The sequence below is a fragment of the Mytilus californianus genome, unplaced genomic scaffold (assembly GCF_021869535.1).
Source record: "Mytilus californianus isolate M0D057914Y unplaced genomic scaffold, xbMytCali1.0.p SCAF_2, whole genome shotgun sequence".
In the NCBI taxonomy this organism is placed as follows: domain Eukaryota; kingdom Metazoa; phylum Mollusca; class Bivalvia; order Mytilida; family Mytilidae; genus Mytilus; species Mytilus californianus.
This window is the reverse complement of record NW_026262668.1, coordinates 46,825,076-46,841,291: the sequence shown is the minus strand read 5'-3', so window position 1 is coordinate 46,841,291 and position 16,216 is coordinate 46,825,076. Positions and strand designations below refer to the sequence as shown.

Here is a 16,216-nt window from a genome sequence, read left to right as displayed (position 1 = left end):
TAAAGTCTATGTCAAAGTGAATAACTAGTTAAGGAATGACTGTAATATTTTTTCTGTCTATGAAGAAAAAATATTACAGTCATTCCTTATAATTTAATTCTAAATTCCATTTTTAAGGAGTAAATTTTGAAAAATCTGTTGGTGTCGTCACGGTAACATGACAAAATTATGTCTATGATAGACAAAACACTTTCAGCCAATCAGAAGAAGTGTTACATCCAAAATTAAATTATTAGAATTTCTATAACTTTTTGAAAGTACCTTGAGAATAAGTTGTTGAATGCAGGACTGTCATTAAGGAAATCTATGAAACTTATTGCAAATATTTCTAATAAACTTTTATTTCATACATGAACTAATGGAATATGGGTGGTTTTGTTGTTCATTCACGAGGATGAAAAGGATGTATAAATGTCGTTGGTTGCACTTTCGAAAAGCTGTTAACAAATATTAACATTAAGGTGAAGGTAATTAACAGAAGCTGATGGGAATTTTACAAGTTTGCTGTTAGGTGGGTTTTTTTTTTTTTAAATCTTACTGAAATTAAGTATTTTACTTAAATTATATTGTATAAAAACAACTTATCAATAAAAATGTGTTTTTCTCTTGGATGAAGAGTTTGTGTATGAATTAAAGTATTACACCACTCTTACACTTTGTGATATATGTAACCTTTCTAAACAGACAATTAACCATGACCACACAAAAATTAATGACATCACAATGTATTTTTTATCAAAACATCTATTGTGTCACTGACACCATCGGTAGGGCTATGTATATTTTAGTAAATTTTACACTTTGCTTCACCTACATCATGGTAAAATGTAGCTTACCTTAGTTAAATTTCCAAAAGTCTTCAATAAATTATTTCTCACAAAACCATCAAAATGAAATTTTGGATTATTTATTTCAGAAATGTAGTAAATTTCGGACTAAATTTGTGATCTATACACCGCAGGTAAAACAAATTGGGTATATATAAATGAGAGGAGAATGAGGGAATTGTTTTACTCATATTTTTTTTAATTTGGAAGATCCTTGTAGAGTAGGTAGTCTTTCCTTTTCCTGTTTTATTTGTGTCATTAATCAATAAACCATATCCCTTGTTTACCATCAAATTTTAATTATTTGATCATGTTTATTTTTCTTCAACAGATGTAATCTTTTGTTTTAAATAATACATTTTCAAAACCAGCTGATAAATACCAAAATTTGCTACAAATATACATTGATTCAAATATTTATCCATTGGAGATAAATGTAATTAAAGTTCTCTAAAAAAAAAATCTAAATTTTATTATAATCTTTGGGTGAGCAAAAAATTTTAATATTAATTATCATTATTTCAATACACTTCAAATGATTAGTTAACAGTAGTTTTTAAAAGTTTTGATACATTTCAACAGCAAAATTATTCACTAATTTTCCTCCAACAAAACAAGCAATTTATTTTGTAAATAGATATAAGAAGATGTGGTATGAGTGCCAATGAGACAACTCTCCATCCATGTCACAATTTGTAAAAGTAAACCATTATAGGTCAAAGTACGGCCTTCAGTCACTTTTTAAGAAATAAATTGCTTATTTTGTTGTGTACATTTTTTTACAATTACAAATACTTTATAATTTGTATAAATAGGATAACTTGGCAGAATGTTATTGGTGTTGAAGATCTGTGACAAACCATTTTTTGCCGAAAATAAACTCAGATGTTGAAATATTCTTATTAGTGTTTTTTTTATGCTATAACTCAAGAGTTAATATTTAACTGTTTAAAAAGACAAGAACATTACTTTTTTTTTATTGCAGAGTCTGATTCAGAAGCAGAAAATTGATGTTTTAGAAACTACAGTACAGAATTTAACAGAACTTGTCATTCGTTTTACAGAAAAAATGGAGAACCTTAATCAGCAGGTTAGAATTTTCATGAAAATTTTGTAGTAAACTTTGTTTGACACTCTACACAATGTCTTTCATACAAACCATATTGAATAACTATATTCCAATCAAATCAATATTACTATCAAAATAACATTAAAGGCGAGACATACCTCGGTGTCAACAGTTTATATTCAAAAATTGTATGTTTCAGATTTCTTTTTTAAGCATCAAAGCTTTTTTCAAAGAAAAATTTCCCTTTTTGAACTTGACATAATTGTTCAATTTACCTCTTTCTTTGAAAAAATGTATGCTCTTATATAATTTTTGACAACTTAACTAAAATATATCTGACTTCTTAAATTGTGAAAACAGATAGCAATACTTTTTATTGATTACTAAAGTTCAAAATAGTGTTATGGATATATTTTTATGCAATATATTTTCAATTCTTATATAATACCAAAAAAAAATATAAAGTATTATTATTTATTCAAAACAAACAAAAAAATATGCAATAACATACCAAAAAAAAACATAGCTAAAGGAATACTATTTAGTCAAAACTAATAAAAAATCAACTTCCATATGTAATACTTAAGTGTCCTGCATTCACTTAAATAGTGTATTCTAGCCAGATTTAAACAAGATTTACTTGATTTTGTTCTGTGTCTGTTTTATGACCAGCATCCCGTTTTTGTTCAGATACAAGTATGTGTATTATATGGTTTAAAAGTAACAGAAATAGGAAGCTAAATTTAATATTTCATATTTATTGTTTTAAAAATATCAAGACATACCCCTTTAAGTTTACTTATATAATTGAAATATGTTTTCTATAGGTACAGGACAGAGAATTTAGGTACATTGTGACAGTGATTGTATTGTGTGTCATTGTTTTGATTCTGATGAAGAAGAAATCCACGAAAGTCCCACAGGAAATCCAGGACATGGGGACAACCACTAATTTTAAACATATCCGTAGAAGAAACTCTTTCTCTGGGCGTGACCATGATAAAGTTGATTCTATAGGACCTGCCATACAAAAATACAACAGTGAATCTACATTAGGTAAGGGAACAATGAAAAGTGAAGATATATTTGCTTTTTGTGATACTTGTATTTTGATTTGCAATATCTGTTTTCTATTGGAAGTGCAAAGAAAACCAGGAATATGCCTTCTGCAAAAATAAAAAAGGATGAAAATACAAACAATAGTAAACATAACAGCATAAAGAAAACTTAAGATTGAGCAAACTTCACTATAACTAGGGATGAATATAAAAATAAAGAAATGTGGTATGATTGCCAATGAGACAACTATCCACTAGACTTAAAATGACAGGGATATAAGTAATTATAGGTCACCTTACAGCCTTCAACAATGAAAAAAACCCATACTGTATAGTCAGCTATAAGGGGCCTCAACATGAAAATGACAAATTTGAAACAATTTAAAAGAGAAAACTAACAGCCTTATTTATAACAATACAATTTACAAAAAAAAAATATGACAGACATGAACCCATGACAACCACTGAATTAAAGGCCCTTGACTTGGGACAGGCACATAAAGAATGTGGTGGGGTTAAAAATGTTTGCCAGCACTCAACCCCCTTCTTTTAAGAGTTTTAGATTTCTTGTTTCTCAGTAATCTACCTATTTGAAAGAAAAAAAATATTGCAGGTGAAAAGTATTTCTGTTATTCACATTCTGCCTAACAATTTGAGGTGCAAAAAAAAAGTATTTATGCATTTATTTTTAATTCAGAATTTTAGAAAAAACCTTCATCAATCAATAAATGAATAAGATATAAATTAATAGAAATCATTTTGATGTTGTAGAAGAATAATCCAGGTTAAAATTATAATGTGAGGTTTAATTTTTATGATATCCCGTATGGAACATCCTCAGCTTGAAAGAAATAAGAATTAAATTTTTATATTCAAATTTTCAGTATGTTTTATAGCCTAATATGATATTTTAAAGCAAAATATTCATATGGAAAAACATTTGATATGTATTAATTTTTTAAGAGTCAGAATTGTGTTAGTTTTAGATATTCCAATCTTATATTCTGTTGCTACAGCAAGCAAAGTATGCCATAGTCATGTTTCAAAATGTCTGATTGTATATTATGTTTTTTACAGTGAATTCTGGGAATTATTCATCAGATATAGATCCTGGTGGGACCTCAGTACACCACATGCATGTAAGTAGAACTAAATATGAGATACATACAGTTAATTCTGGTAATTTTGCTTGTCTGGTATGACAGTGCATTTCATTGGCATAAAATCAAATGAACGGACTTATAGTAGGATAAAAGGAATTATGCTGCAGCATTATAAGTTTAACAGAGATTTTCATGTGTTATTTGCTTCTACAAATAACTAGGAACGAAAAAGAGTTACATATGTTTGGAAACGGTTAAAATTCAAAGCACTTTGTAGAAAACAACAAATTTTAACTCATCTAAGTATATGGAACACTTTAATATGAAATGTGCAGTGATCATTGAATAAACACTAGAATAAATTATCTTTATATTAGACTGTTAGCATTTAAACATTGTATAAATTTAGAATTTAAAGAAATCATGCATTTCACCGTGGAATTGTAGAATTTATTATACCAAAGTTGTCTTCTTCAGAAACATCACAATAGCATAACTCAGAGAAGCATTAAAATGTTACTGAAACCCATTTTAATTAGGGCCCCGCCGAATGGCGGACGCCCTATAGTGATCAGTCTGTCCGTCCGTCCGTAACAAATTGTGTCCGCTCTATATCTAGAGAACAGTTATAATTTCAAAGTTTATACTTGACATGAATATTAACCAACACCAGAGGGTGTGTCATAATGTATGTACAACTTCCTAGGTCAAAGGTCAAGGTCAAAAACTTTGGTTTCAGTTGACAACCCGATGTCCAATGATAAAGATACAATTTTTTACCACACATTATTCACAGCGGGGCCCACAGAGATGGCTCCCATCTCAATGATATCTAGTTCCCTTTGTATAAAAGGTATTAATATTCATTATAATGAATGTAATAAACAGAAAAAGTTCTTTTTGAATAAGAATATGAAGTATCACAATTATTTTCATGCATACCGTTCCTACTCGCTTATTAGTCGGAAAATTGGGAGTAAAATTCATAATCCAGAGAGGGGGACCGACTAATAGACGAGATCTAGCGACCAGAGGAAAAATCCAAGCTTGAGAAAAGTGGTCAGGAGTGAATTTCCTGGTCAAAACTACGTTTTTGATTGCCAAACCTACATAAATCAATAAATAAAAAGTTTTTGTTGAAAATAAATTACTACAATACTGTCTTTGTGTTTTATTTGTTCTTTGGTAAACATTTTCTGCAAATTCGTGTTGAAATTCTACTGTTTCCGGTTTGTGTATTGATTTTCATGGTCACATGGTTTTCCTATAAACCCAAAAGAAGAGCCAAGAACCAAAAATGAAAAGGAGATAACAATGTACCAAATATGTGAAAGGATGTTTTCAGCAGAGTTATTGTGTCATTATTATGATATCATGATATCAATTCAATGCTTATAAATCATATAATAATCAAAAAATAATTTTAAGATTCATTCCCAAAATCAAAATATTATTCATTAAAGTGTCTCAGGTAAACAAAAATTACAAAATTGATTGACAAGTCAATATAATCCATTGATAACCCCAATTAAGAGACAAAGAGTTGTATTTACTAAAGGTGTGAAAACTATCAGTGATAGGTAAACAGATGACACTAATGATTTGGAGTTAGTTATTTTAATATATTGATTAGCTTCACATAATTTTTTTAATCCTTTAATCATCACAATATAATAAGAATTATGAAGTGTACATGCTCATTTAACACCAAGTTATGTATGCTGTTAAAAATATTTTCATCAAGTGTTGATTGACTTTAAATTTTTCAGGTTCATATTGGTTTATATTCGCTTTTCTCAAACAATAGGTTATTAGTCATACCCTACAAAATCATTGATGCATTATGTAAACAACACATGGCTAATCCAACATTTGAACAGTGAACAAAACAAGAGAAATGAATACATCTTTATTATTAACAGCAATATAAATTATCATGATGAGCATCAACTAAATTCAAACCAAACAAACATTAATGCAGAAATGAATATTATTCCTGGATTTGCATTGGTTTTACCGGCGTTCAGTTACTGTCAGCTGAAAAAAAAATGCCCAAATTTTGTCCGACTTATACGAGGGTCAAGACTAAATCCTTAGAATTTGGAGCTGAAAAGGGCCCCCGACTTATAGTAGGATCGACTATTAGGCGAGTATCTACGGTATATTCATACGTTTTTAAAAACTTGAATTCTTTGAGTATCTATTTCTTAAAATTATATCTGCATCATTATTGAATTTTGTTACTAGAGAATTTTTTTAACTTTAGGCAAAGAAAAGAAAGAGAAAGAAACAAAAGATAAACGGTTCATCAACATCTTTGACAGGTGAAGTAAAAGTAACTCACAACAAAACTGATATCAATAGTGCTGGTCTCCTGTTTGGTACCAGTTCAAGAGAATCTTCACCTGATGAAGGTGAACAAACAAAATCGAAATCCATGAATCGATCTTCAAGTAGTGCTGGACTATGGAGCTATTTTGCCAGTGACAAGCAAGAACAGCTGAAACCAAAAGGACCTGACAAAAAAATATCTTCAAGTTGTCATACAGGCCATGATAAAAAAGATTTGTACAACAGTCATGCCAAAACAAATGGCTGTATCCCAAAGAAGACAATCAAGACAGGAACTATATGTCATCCTGCCAAAACATCCAATGGTTGTACACGTGGACTCAGATCTGGGTCGTTTAATGGTTCTGACACGCATTATGATGATTTTATATCGCTCTCTGAGGAAAGTGTTAACAGAGGTGACATATTCATTGTTTCTCCCTTTAAAAAGAAATTTACCTTTCCTAAGGGATCGACACAGAACTCGCATAAAGATTCAATGTTAAAAAACCAGACAGGAAAACAAGGCAAAAGTTCTCACACTCGTGCAGGTAGTACTGATCTAACATACAGAACGGTGTCTTTCAAGGAAATGAATGGACATAATTAGCTTTAATTTGTTGCATTGTTTACAATCTAGGTTGGCTCTTATCTGTTTTATAGATTTAGAGAGTTACCATTCTTGGAATTGCATGCCAAAATTGTTTTGCATTTGAAAGTTGCAAACAAGTAACTTATTTAATTTAGATAATATATTTGTTCTATAAATTTTGAATGAATAGCAAGAAAGTAGCATGAAAGCATTTTTTAAATAAAAGCAAGTTGGTAGTCCAATTGGGTTTAGATGTATTTTGCAATTTTTTGTGCAATAAGATTGTTGTATGTAGTATCTTAAATCAAACTTGTGTTGAATGTGCCTGTGATAGAATTTAAAAATGTAATTTGCATACCTATTTCTTTGATAAATCGTTCTACATGTGCATGTGCTTTTGATATAAGAAAATAGTACCTTTTATTCCTTTCATATTTTCAGTATTCGAAATGAATTTCTGCTCAATAATTGTTTATACCTCAGTTTTGATAAAAAAAAAAAAAAGTAAGTCTTGTCTTGATTTGGAATGATTTTGGAATACATCTGATAATTTGTACATGTGAAATAAAATTTAAGTCTCAATTTTAGTGCAACAGATGTGCATTTTGACAATCAATATCTCTTCAATAATGGTTGAGGCAAAAAAATGAATGAAATCAAAAACCTAATAGAAATGTTGTCAAGCTGATTTTACTTTTATAACGACCAAAAGTATGGCTAAACCCTTACAAGAAATCAGAACTATGCATAGAGATATGTCATCCTCAATTTCACAGGATTTCTTAAGTTTTATAACAGCAAATTACAATTAAAAAAAATAAATATCTATTGTTGAGCTATAAAAAAAACTCAAAATTAACATTCTGCTTCATTAAATCCAAATTATGTACATGTTTAACTTGAACAGCACAAACCTGATTGGATACGTTTTTAGTGTGGACACTGTTAAATGTATTGTTTGTGAGTAATTGCATGGGTATAATGAAGATACTAATTTTGAATTGTTGTTATGAATAAAGGAAAGGGGAGTAAAATGTTGTGCTGGGGTTCTAAAAATGAAAGAACTAGCTTTTAAAATGTTTAATTTAGAAATGATGCATCTGAGTTTTATTTGCATTATCAGTTTTGGTACTTTTCTGTTTTCTTTTTATTTCTGGTGCTTAGAATTATTTTTGTAATAATATCTTAATTGTATGTGTGAGATTAAAGATTGAATACAGTCAACCCACTTTATAATGACTAAGTATATCTTCATTTTACAGTGAAGTGAAACGAAAACATATTTTATAAATCCATTTATCTTTTTCATTAACAACTCCTATGTTTGAAAACAAATATCGTGAAAAATCCCCCATCCCCCTCCCAATTTATATGTGTTTATTTATCTTTTATCATCAATAAACACAAATTTTCTTATATGGTAGTATCTGAGAAATAAAAAAAAAATTGCATTACATGTTTTATTTTGCTTCTTTCTTATTGTTAAATTAACTTTTGATGCCCCAATTCAGCTTCTCTGTCATCCAATAAATAAGATTACACATTAATGAACCCTCACATCTTCTCTCTATTTCTTTTTTTTCAACTGTTTAGTGATTCTTTTCCCATCATCTGTCTTATATCATATCCATGTTTCCCTACAAACTTGCAAATACAGTTCAATAAGAACCATTCCCTAAATACCCATACTTTAAATTTAAAAATTATTGCGTGCATTTATTATTGCGATTTTTGAAGAATGGAAAAAAAATCGAGATTATTATTGTGTGTGTCTTTGACAAAGTTTTGTTTCGATTATAGTAAATGTCCTTTTAATGCGGGTTGACTGTATTTTTCCATATTTTTGTATTTTCGATGTGAAAAATATATTGGTAAACCGGTGAAATTTAATTTAGAATTTACTGGTTTTGTAATATGGTTTTGTGTTTTTTGTTGAAAATGTTAAATGTGGATTTTTTTGTCTCTGCATTTAGCAATTTCAGGGTCTAAAGTATGCTTATGAAAAGCCTAGTCATAAACATGGTGATTGCTGAATCAATGATCACTGCTGTGTGTGCATGTAACAGTTATCAATGAATCAGTAAGCAGTGGCAGATCCAGAAATTTTCATAAGCGGTGCCCACTGACTGCCCTAAGAGGAGGCCTGCTCCAGTCATGCTTCAGTGATTACCTATATAATTAACCAAATTTTCCTGACAAAAGGGCCCCCCCTGGATCTGCCATTGGTGAGTCCAGTGTCAAGTGACACTGGTGTTGTTGCTGTAAAGTTTGAATTATATGTGTTGATGACTCTAAACCTACCATGCAGCAACAGTGAAAACCGAGAACATACACATAAGTGCTAATCTTTTGATAAAAAATTATTTTCTAGTGTTTCATGGGATTATTGTCTCAACTGTATCTGACCAACTGTAGATTCATTATTATTTTTGGGGTAAAGATTTTCGTGTTAATAGGTAAACCATAAATTTAAAAGTTCAATGAAAGTCTAATTGTCTATTGGTTCGCATGCAGACTTTGGCCAAACCACGAAATTAAATATCCACGAAAATTGGTGTCCACGAAAAAAATAAATGAATCCACAGTATATCTTATACAATCCATTATCCTGAAGATTCTGAAATAGCATTTTCATATATATTTTTCTTTTATGTAGAACATTTTAAGAGTATTGTTAAGAGGAAAACTAAAATTAAATAAATTTAAGAGAATTATTTTTGTACAAATCTCGTAACAATAGATGTATTTACACTTGTATGCAAATTTGTCCACCATTACTTAAAATCACACAAGTTCCCATAAAATTGAACATCACAGTTTAAAAAAATTGACGTCATAATTAAAAAGTGATTGTTGCTTGACGTTAGAAAGTTATTCGGAGCAGATCTAAGGTCATTTGGAGACAAAATACCAAAAGTGTAAATACATTTATATTGTAGTGTTATATTACAAGTTTGTGCTTCTTCGAAACCTGAGCTTACCATTGTATGACAATGCAGTGCAGCTATTTGGAAAGTTCACAGACAGTAGAATGATGAATTCCTCTACATTATATTACATGATTGGCTGTCATAAAATGAAAAACCTTTGGATGGTTAAAATGGATTAGGGTAGTACTGTGGATTCATATATTTTCGTGGGTACCAATTTTTGGCGGGTAGAGAAAAAAATTGTATTTTCGTGGATACTTAACTTCATGGGGTACCTGTAGTGTGCAGACATGCCTATAGAAAAATTTGTACTATGTTGAATATTTATTTTTATGGTTCACCTTCCCACAAGTAATCCATGAAAATTGATATCCCACGAATAATAATGAATCCACCGTATCTCTTCTTGTTTTATTGACTTTTATTCTATTGTATTTTTGTTTTTAAAAAAAAAATAATTGAACAGTACCTAGTCAGAAATTAATCAAATGTGTTTGTGAATCTTGAAAGCCTAGTAAAAATGTGCAATATAAGACAATAATATGTTTCTTTGTTCACCAAAAAGTTTTCAGTGTTCTTTAGATACGTTCATTTCAATTTTTAGTCAACAATCTGTTTTGCTACAATATTGTACAGACTTGCTTGTTGCCTGTTTAGAAGTGCAACAATCTGTTTTGCTACAAAGACTTGCTAGTTGCCTGTTCAGAAATGCAACAATCTATTTTACTTCAAAGATTTGCTACTTGCCTGTTCAGAAAGGCAACAATCTGTTTTGCTACAAAGACTTGCTAGCTGCCTTTTCAGAAAGGCAACAATCTGTTTTACTTCAAAGACTTGCTACTTGCCTGTTCAGAAAGGCAACAATCTGTTTTGCTACAAAGACTTGCTAGCTGCCTTTTCAGAAAGACAATAATCTGTTTTGCTGTAAAGACTTGCTTGTTGCCTGTTCAGAATGTTCCATGTTTGATTATCTTTTATTATCTTGATCAATGCAAATCGTTTCTTTGTTTACATGAGTCCTATGTATGTATTAATGATATAGTCATATATTTATGAAATATATTTTATTTTATTTAATTTAAGTCTACTTTAGATGAAGACATTTGTTTATATCAAAGTAACTGATCAGTGCTACTGTGGATTCACTTATTACCGTGGATACCAATTTTCGTTGATTGAGGAAAAAATGTATCATAGTGGATATTTGATTTTGTGGTTTTGCCAATGTCTGCATACAAGCCTATAGAATATTTTTACTTTGTGGCCCATTTAAATTTTTGGTTTTCTTTTACCCAAGAAATTGACGAAAATTGGTTTCCCATGAAAAATATTAAATCCACAGAATTATGATATTAAAATATGATTTGTCTACAAACGGTTGTATGAGGGGCATTCAATTATGATTTTATAACTGAAAGTCTATTTTGACAAACAAAATTTTTACTTAAATATAATAACATTACATGTATGTTTCACGAGAATCCGTTAGTTTGATTGGCTAACAATAATCGATTGTCATTCAAAAATTAACCTTCATATCAAAATGAAATGTTACATGCTTCCGCGCTTCATACAAAATGTGTTTCGGTCAACACTTTTACACCCCAATAAAATTACAAAAAGAAGCATTCTCTTCACTACATAGATGAAATAATTAGAATTCTGTCTGATATCTCTTTTAAAATTCCCTTTTTTTGTAAATCACACATAAAAAGCAGAATTGTCCAAAGCCAAATAAATCCATGGCATTACATAGGTGGTTTTCTATGTAAAAATTCATAGAAAGGTACATTTAATTCATGTCTATGTCTTGTTTTCTCTATGAAATTCAATTTAAAATAAACCAAATTTCTGTTGTTGACTATTACTTTTATTTGTGATTGTTGTCCCGTGTACATTCACCCTTAATGTTCTTTCATTTAAATATATATTTGTATCTATTATGCGACATTGTCTTTATTATTTTGGCTTTAAAAAATCTATGCCCAGCTTTCATGAAAAGTAAAAAATAGTTGAAGGGGAAATGTCCACATTCCTGGTTAAACTGCAAGTAATCCTTTACTGACCAGTTCAAAGAGGTCTATCAGTTATCGCTATGTACCTTGGACCAATGAATTATTTGTCTGTTATGGGATGACTGGGGGTTTGCATGGGGGGTCCTTCCTTTCTTTATTCTTTAACTTTTTAGACAATCTTTCTCTATTTCTTATTTATTTTGACCTTTATTATCTATTATTTTTTATTATTATATGGCCCATTTTTCTCTATTCTTTATATTTTTTCCCCTTTATTCTGCACTCTTAACCCATTATTTTCTATTCTGTAAACCCCATTCAGACCCTCATGACTTTTGCAAGAAGGGATTCAAAATGTTATCTCTTCTTGACTCTCTTATTGAAATGATTTTTTTTTTCAAGGAATTGAAAAAAATTCCTAATCTGGATTCTGAAATCTCTGTTGATGTGTGAGTGTGTATGAGTGTTTCATTGAAACATTTTCAGAATTTATTATGTGTCATTTCTGCAATATTTCCAGTGAATTTATATAATAATGAAATTGTAAATTTTGAATCTCAGAAAAATTTTGAGATTTATTCTATAATAAAAGTAGAAAACGATGATTATGATTATTATGTTTTGAATTATTCAAAATATATATATGTCAATATGTAATTTTTTGTTTATTTTATGAGATGAAGATTATTATTAGTTTACAATGTTGTAACAAAGAAGGTCTTTAAGTCATGGAAACTTCCCTTTCAAGAAACACATGGTGAAAAACTTGGTAGTATTTAAAGATTTTATGCAAAATTATATTTTTAGAGCAACCTCAAAAAAGTTTTGCACCGTGAAGTGTAAAGAAAACTTTCAAGATGTATTTTATTTAAAAATGTTTTGAGAGTTTTGGGAAAAAGTGTTTTTTGAAAGGGATATTCCTTATTGTCTTCAGCAATTAGATTAAGCTGAGGAAAAATGGTTTTAATTTGTTAGTGCTATGTTAAGGAGAATAAAAAATCCTAGCTCTGTTCATATAATTGTCTACAAATTTTGCTGTCATAACAGCCTGGAGGAATTGTGTAGTTTATGTTATGATTTGAATACATTACTTTACATCTATCTCATTTCTATGTACAGTTCAATACAATTTCAGTATTGTGTCAAAAGGTATAGTGATTATTCATATTGTTATTTTAATGTGATTGCATGAAGCCAGAGTTGATCAATATTTATTTTAAGTTGACAATAAATTGTTGAAGCTGTTTCTTCTTTATTTATTTTTGTTTAACCCATTATGGTGAGGTTTAAGGTAATCTTGTCCATTTGCACATTTGTTTGTTCATTCATTGTGTGTGGTCCACACTTTTTAGTTCATCTGGTCTTATAGTCCATGTGAGCTGTTCCCATCACTTGGCATCATAAACTTCAAAAAATTTCAACTAAACTTGGGCTGAACAATCCTAAGTGTATCTAGAACAAAGTTTTGTGTCTTTTTTTGTTCCTGCCTATCAGCAAATCAACCAATATGGCTGCCATTGCTAAAAATTCGTAAGTGTTCCACGGAACCCAGTGTCTCGCCTATTTTTGCTGTTGTCTATGTTTTCAGTGTGATAGGGGAATGCACATAATAGATTTACAGTTAATGAAATAAAACGTATGAAATGTATGAAAAAAGTTATGCTTGTAAAAAATGAATACAGTATGCAATCAAATCTATAGATTTATAAAAGAGTTGAAACATAAATTTATTGAATGAACAAATGATAAAGAAGATGATTTTTACATTTTCCTCTAGATACTATCTTTTGATTGTAAGAAGCTTCTGTCCAAGTTTGGTAAAAATCCAGGATGGTTTATGAATCTAATAAATGTTTTTAAAACTTTTAACTGCAGACTGTATGTAATGTTAACTGGAAGAAAAACTAAGTCCATTTATAAGTAATATACGGAAAAACAGGAAATAAATTTTTACAAAATTGCCTTCTAGATACTAGCTTTTGATCATAAACAAGCTTCTGTCCAAGTTTGGTACAAATCCAGGACAGTTTAAGAAAGTTATTAAAATTTGAAAACTTAAACCACAGAGTGAATGTAATTTAAACTGGCAAAAAAACTAAGTCCATTTATAAGTAAAATATTTAAAAGGATTTTTTTTTTACAAAATTTACTTCTGGATACTATCTTATGATCATAAACAAGTTTCTGTCCAAGTTTGGTAGAAATCCAGGATATTTTAAGAAAGTTATTAAAATTTCAAATACTTTAACCTCAGAGTGAATTTTTGTGAATGCTGACGACAACACAATGTAGGATCGCTATGTCTTGCTTTTGCGACAAAAGTCGCAGGCTCGACAAAAATAGAATATAGGGGTAAAAATGCAAGTTATCATATAATATATATATATAAAAACAAGAGATAAAATACTAAGGGTGCAATTAAAAACCATTAGAAAAACTATAAGAAAATAAACATCTGTCCTCAAAACACTACACACCAGAAAACTAAAGATTAAGCAAAACATAAACCAGAGGAAACTTAGGTGCTTTTGAAGGGTCACCCCTCCCTGCTCAACTAGGGACACCCATTGTGTTACTCTTGTTACAATAAGTAAGTTTATTCATTAACCATGTTTAAATCATTGGTCAGAGAATTTGTAAAACAAAATTCACTGAGCCTTAAACTTGTTGAATGTGAAATTTGAAATGAAAACAAGATTTTTGCCTTGAAGCCGAAAATAGAAATTTAGCCATGCTGTTTCCGTCTGGGGTGTCAACAATGTATTATTTTGTGATTAGGTTATAGTACAAGAAAACTACTAGTGGTAGTTCAATGAGATTTGATATTCAGTTATATTAGCATTGCCATATATTTTATTTCCATTGAAATTATTTGGCCATGCATTCTCAGTCATGATCTATTGACTTTGAAACTTTTTTGCATACATTGTAGTTTATATTTTAAAGTTTGTGGTAAGGTCAGTTTAAGATGGACTACTATAAATGGTAAGTCAAAGATATTTGGTATGCAGTTGTATAAAGTATTTGCAGGTCTCATTGACTTTGAATATTTGCATAGTTTACATGTTAAAGTTTGTTTAATTCAGTTTAAGGGGAATCACTTATGAGAAGTCAATGGTATTTGCCTATTTGGTATGCAGCTGTATTAGCATTAGTGTTTCTCATTTCAACCGAGATGTTTTTGCACTGCACCTTTAGTCATGGTTCATTGACTCTAAACGCTTTGCATAGTTTCTGTACATGATAAAGTTTTGCCAATTTAATTTCAACGTTTGCCTTTATACTATCAAATTACATGAAGGCGAGACATATCTCTGTGTCAACAAACAAAAAATAGACTAGACCACAACTGGCAGAACAAATACAGACTTTAAAAAATGAAATAGCATAAGTACAACAATGAAAACTAAAGCAAAACCCCATAATACAAAACCAAGAATGAGAAGGTGCTCAGGAATTGTTGGTAGTTCCTGCTTCACTTGTGGCACTTTTTGTGTGGCTCTTGTCATGTAAAAATTTCAATGATCGATATCTATGCATCACTGATAAATAATTTAAGTCGTGGATTTTGTAACCATAAATTACTTAAAACTTTTATTAATTTTCTTTCGTACAAAAGTTTAGTTTTAAAGTTCGGCTGTACCTGTAGAATTTTACTTTTTAAAAACACAGGACATCACAGCCTAAATTTAAATCTAATATCGATTATAAAGCACGTTAATTTAAATACAATACATGTAAACTTATCCTTATAATAGAATTTTTAACACATTAAGATCTTTGAATATGAATATGGTTTTATCAGTACAGACTCGCTGAAATTGTTTGCACCTAAGTCAGGAATCTGATGTTCAGTAGTCGTCATTTGTTGATGTGGTTCATAAGTGTTTTTCGCTTTTAGCTTGGGCCAGGTGAGCTTTTCTCATCACTTGGCGTCCGTCGTTGTTGTTGTAGTCAGTCGTCCTTAACTTTTACAAAAATCTTCTCTGAAACCACTGGGCCAAATTTAATCGAACTTGGTCACAATCATCATTAGGGTATTTAGTTTAAAAAATATGTCCGACGACCCCACCTGCCAACCAAAATGGCCAACATGGCTAAAAATAGAACATAGGGGTGAAATGCAGTTTTTGACTTATATCTCTAAAACTAGAGCGGTAAAAATGTTTATCAGGTTAAGATCCATCTGCCCTGAAATTTTTAGACGAATCAGACAACCCGTTGTTGGGCTGCTGCTCCTGAATTGGTAATTGTAAGAAAATTTTGCAGCTTTTGGTTATTATCTTGAATA

General features: G+C 30.1%; 1 protein-coding gene across 1 annotated transcript in view; it reads left to right on the top strand.

Moving 5' to 3' along the window:
* Positions 1–13,169, top strand: part of LOC127729889 (SUN domain-containing ossification factor-like) — a 46,282-nt gene extending 33,113 nt beyond the window's left edge. Inside the window, exons 19-22 of the mRNA XM_052237822.1 lie at positions 1,813–1,917; positions 2,724–2,952; positions 4,032–4,093; positions 6,324–13,169. Of these exons, the coding sequence (XP_052093782.1) occupies positions 1,813–1,917; positions 2,724–2,952; positions 4,032–4,093; positions 6,324–6,998 (1,071 nt within the window). The 3' untranslated portion in view covers positions 6,999–13,169. The remainder of the gene's footprint in view (positions 1–1,812; positions 1,918–2,723; positions 2,953–4,031; positions 4,094–6,323) is intronic.
* The last annotated feature ends 3,047 nt before the right edge of the window (positions 13,170–16,216 follow it).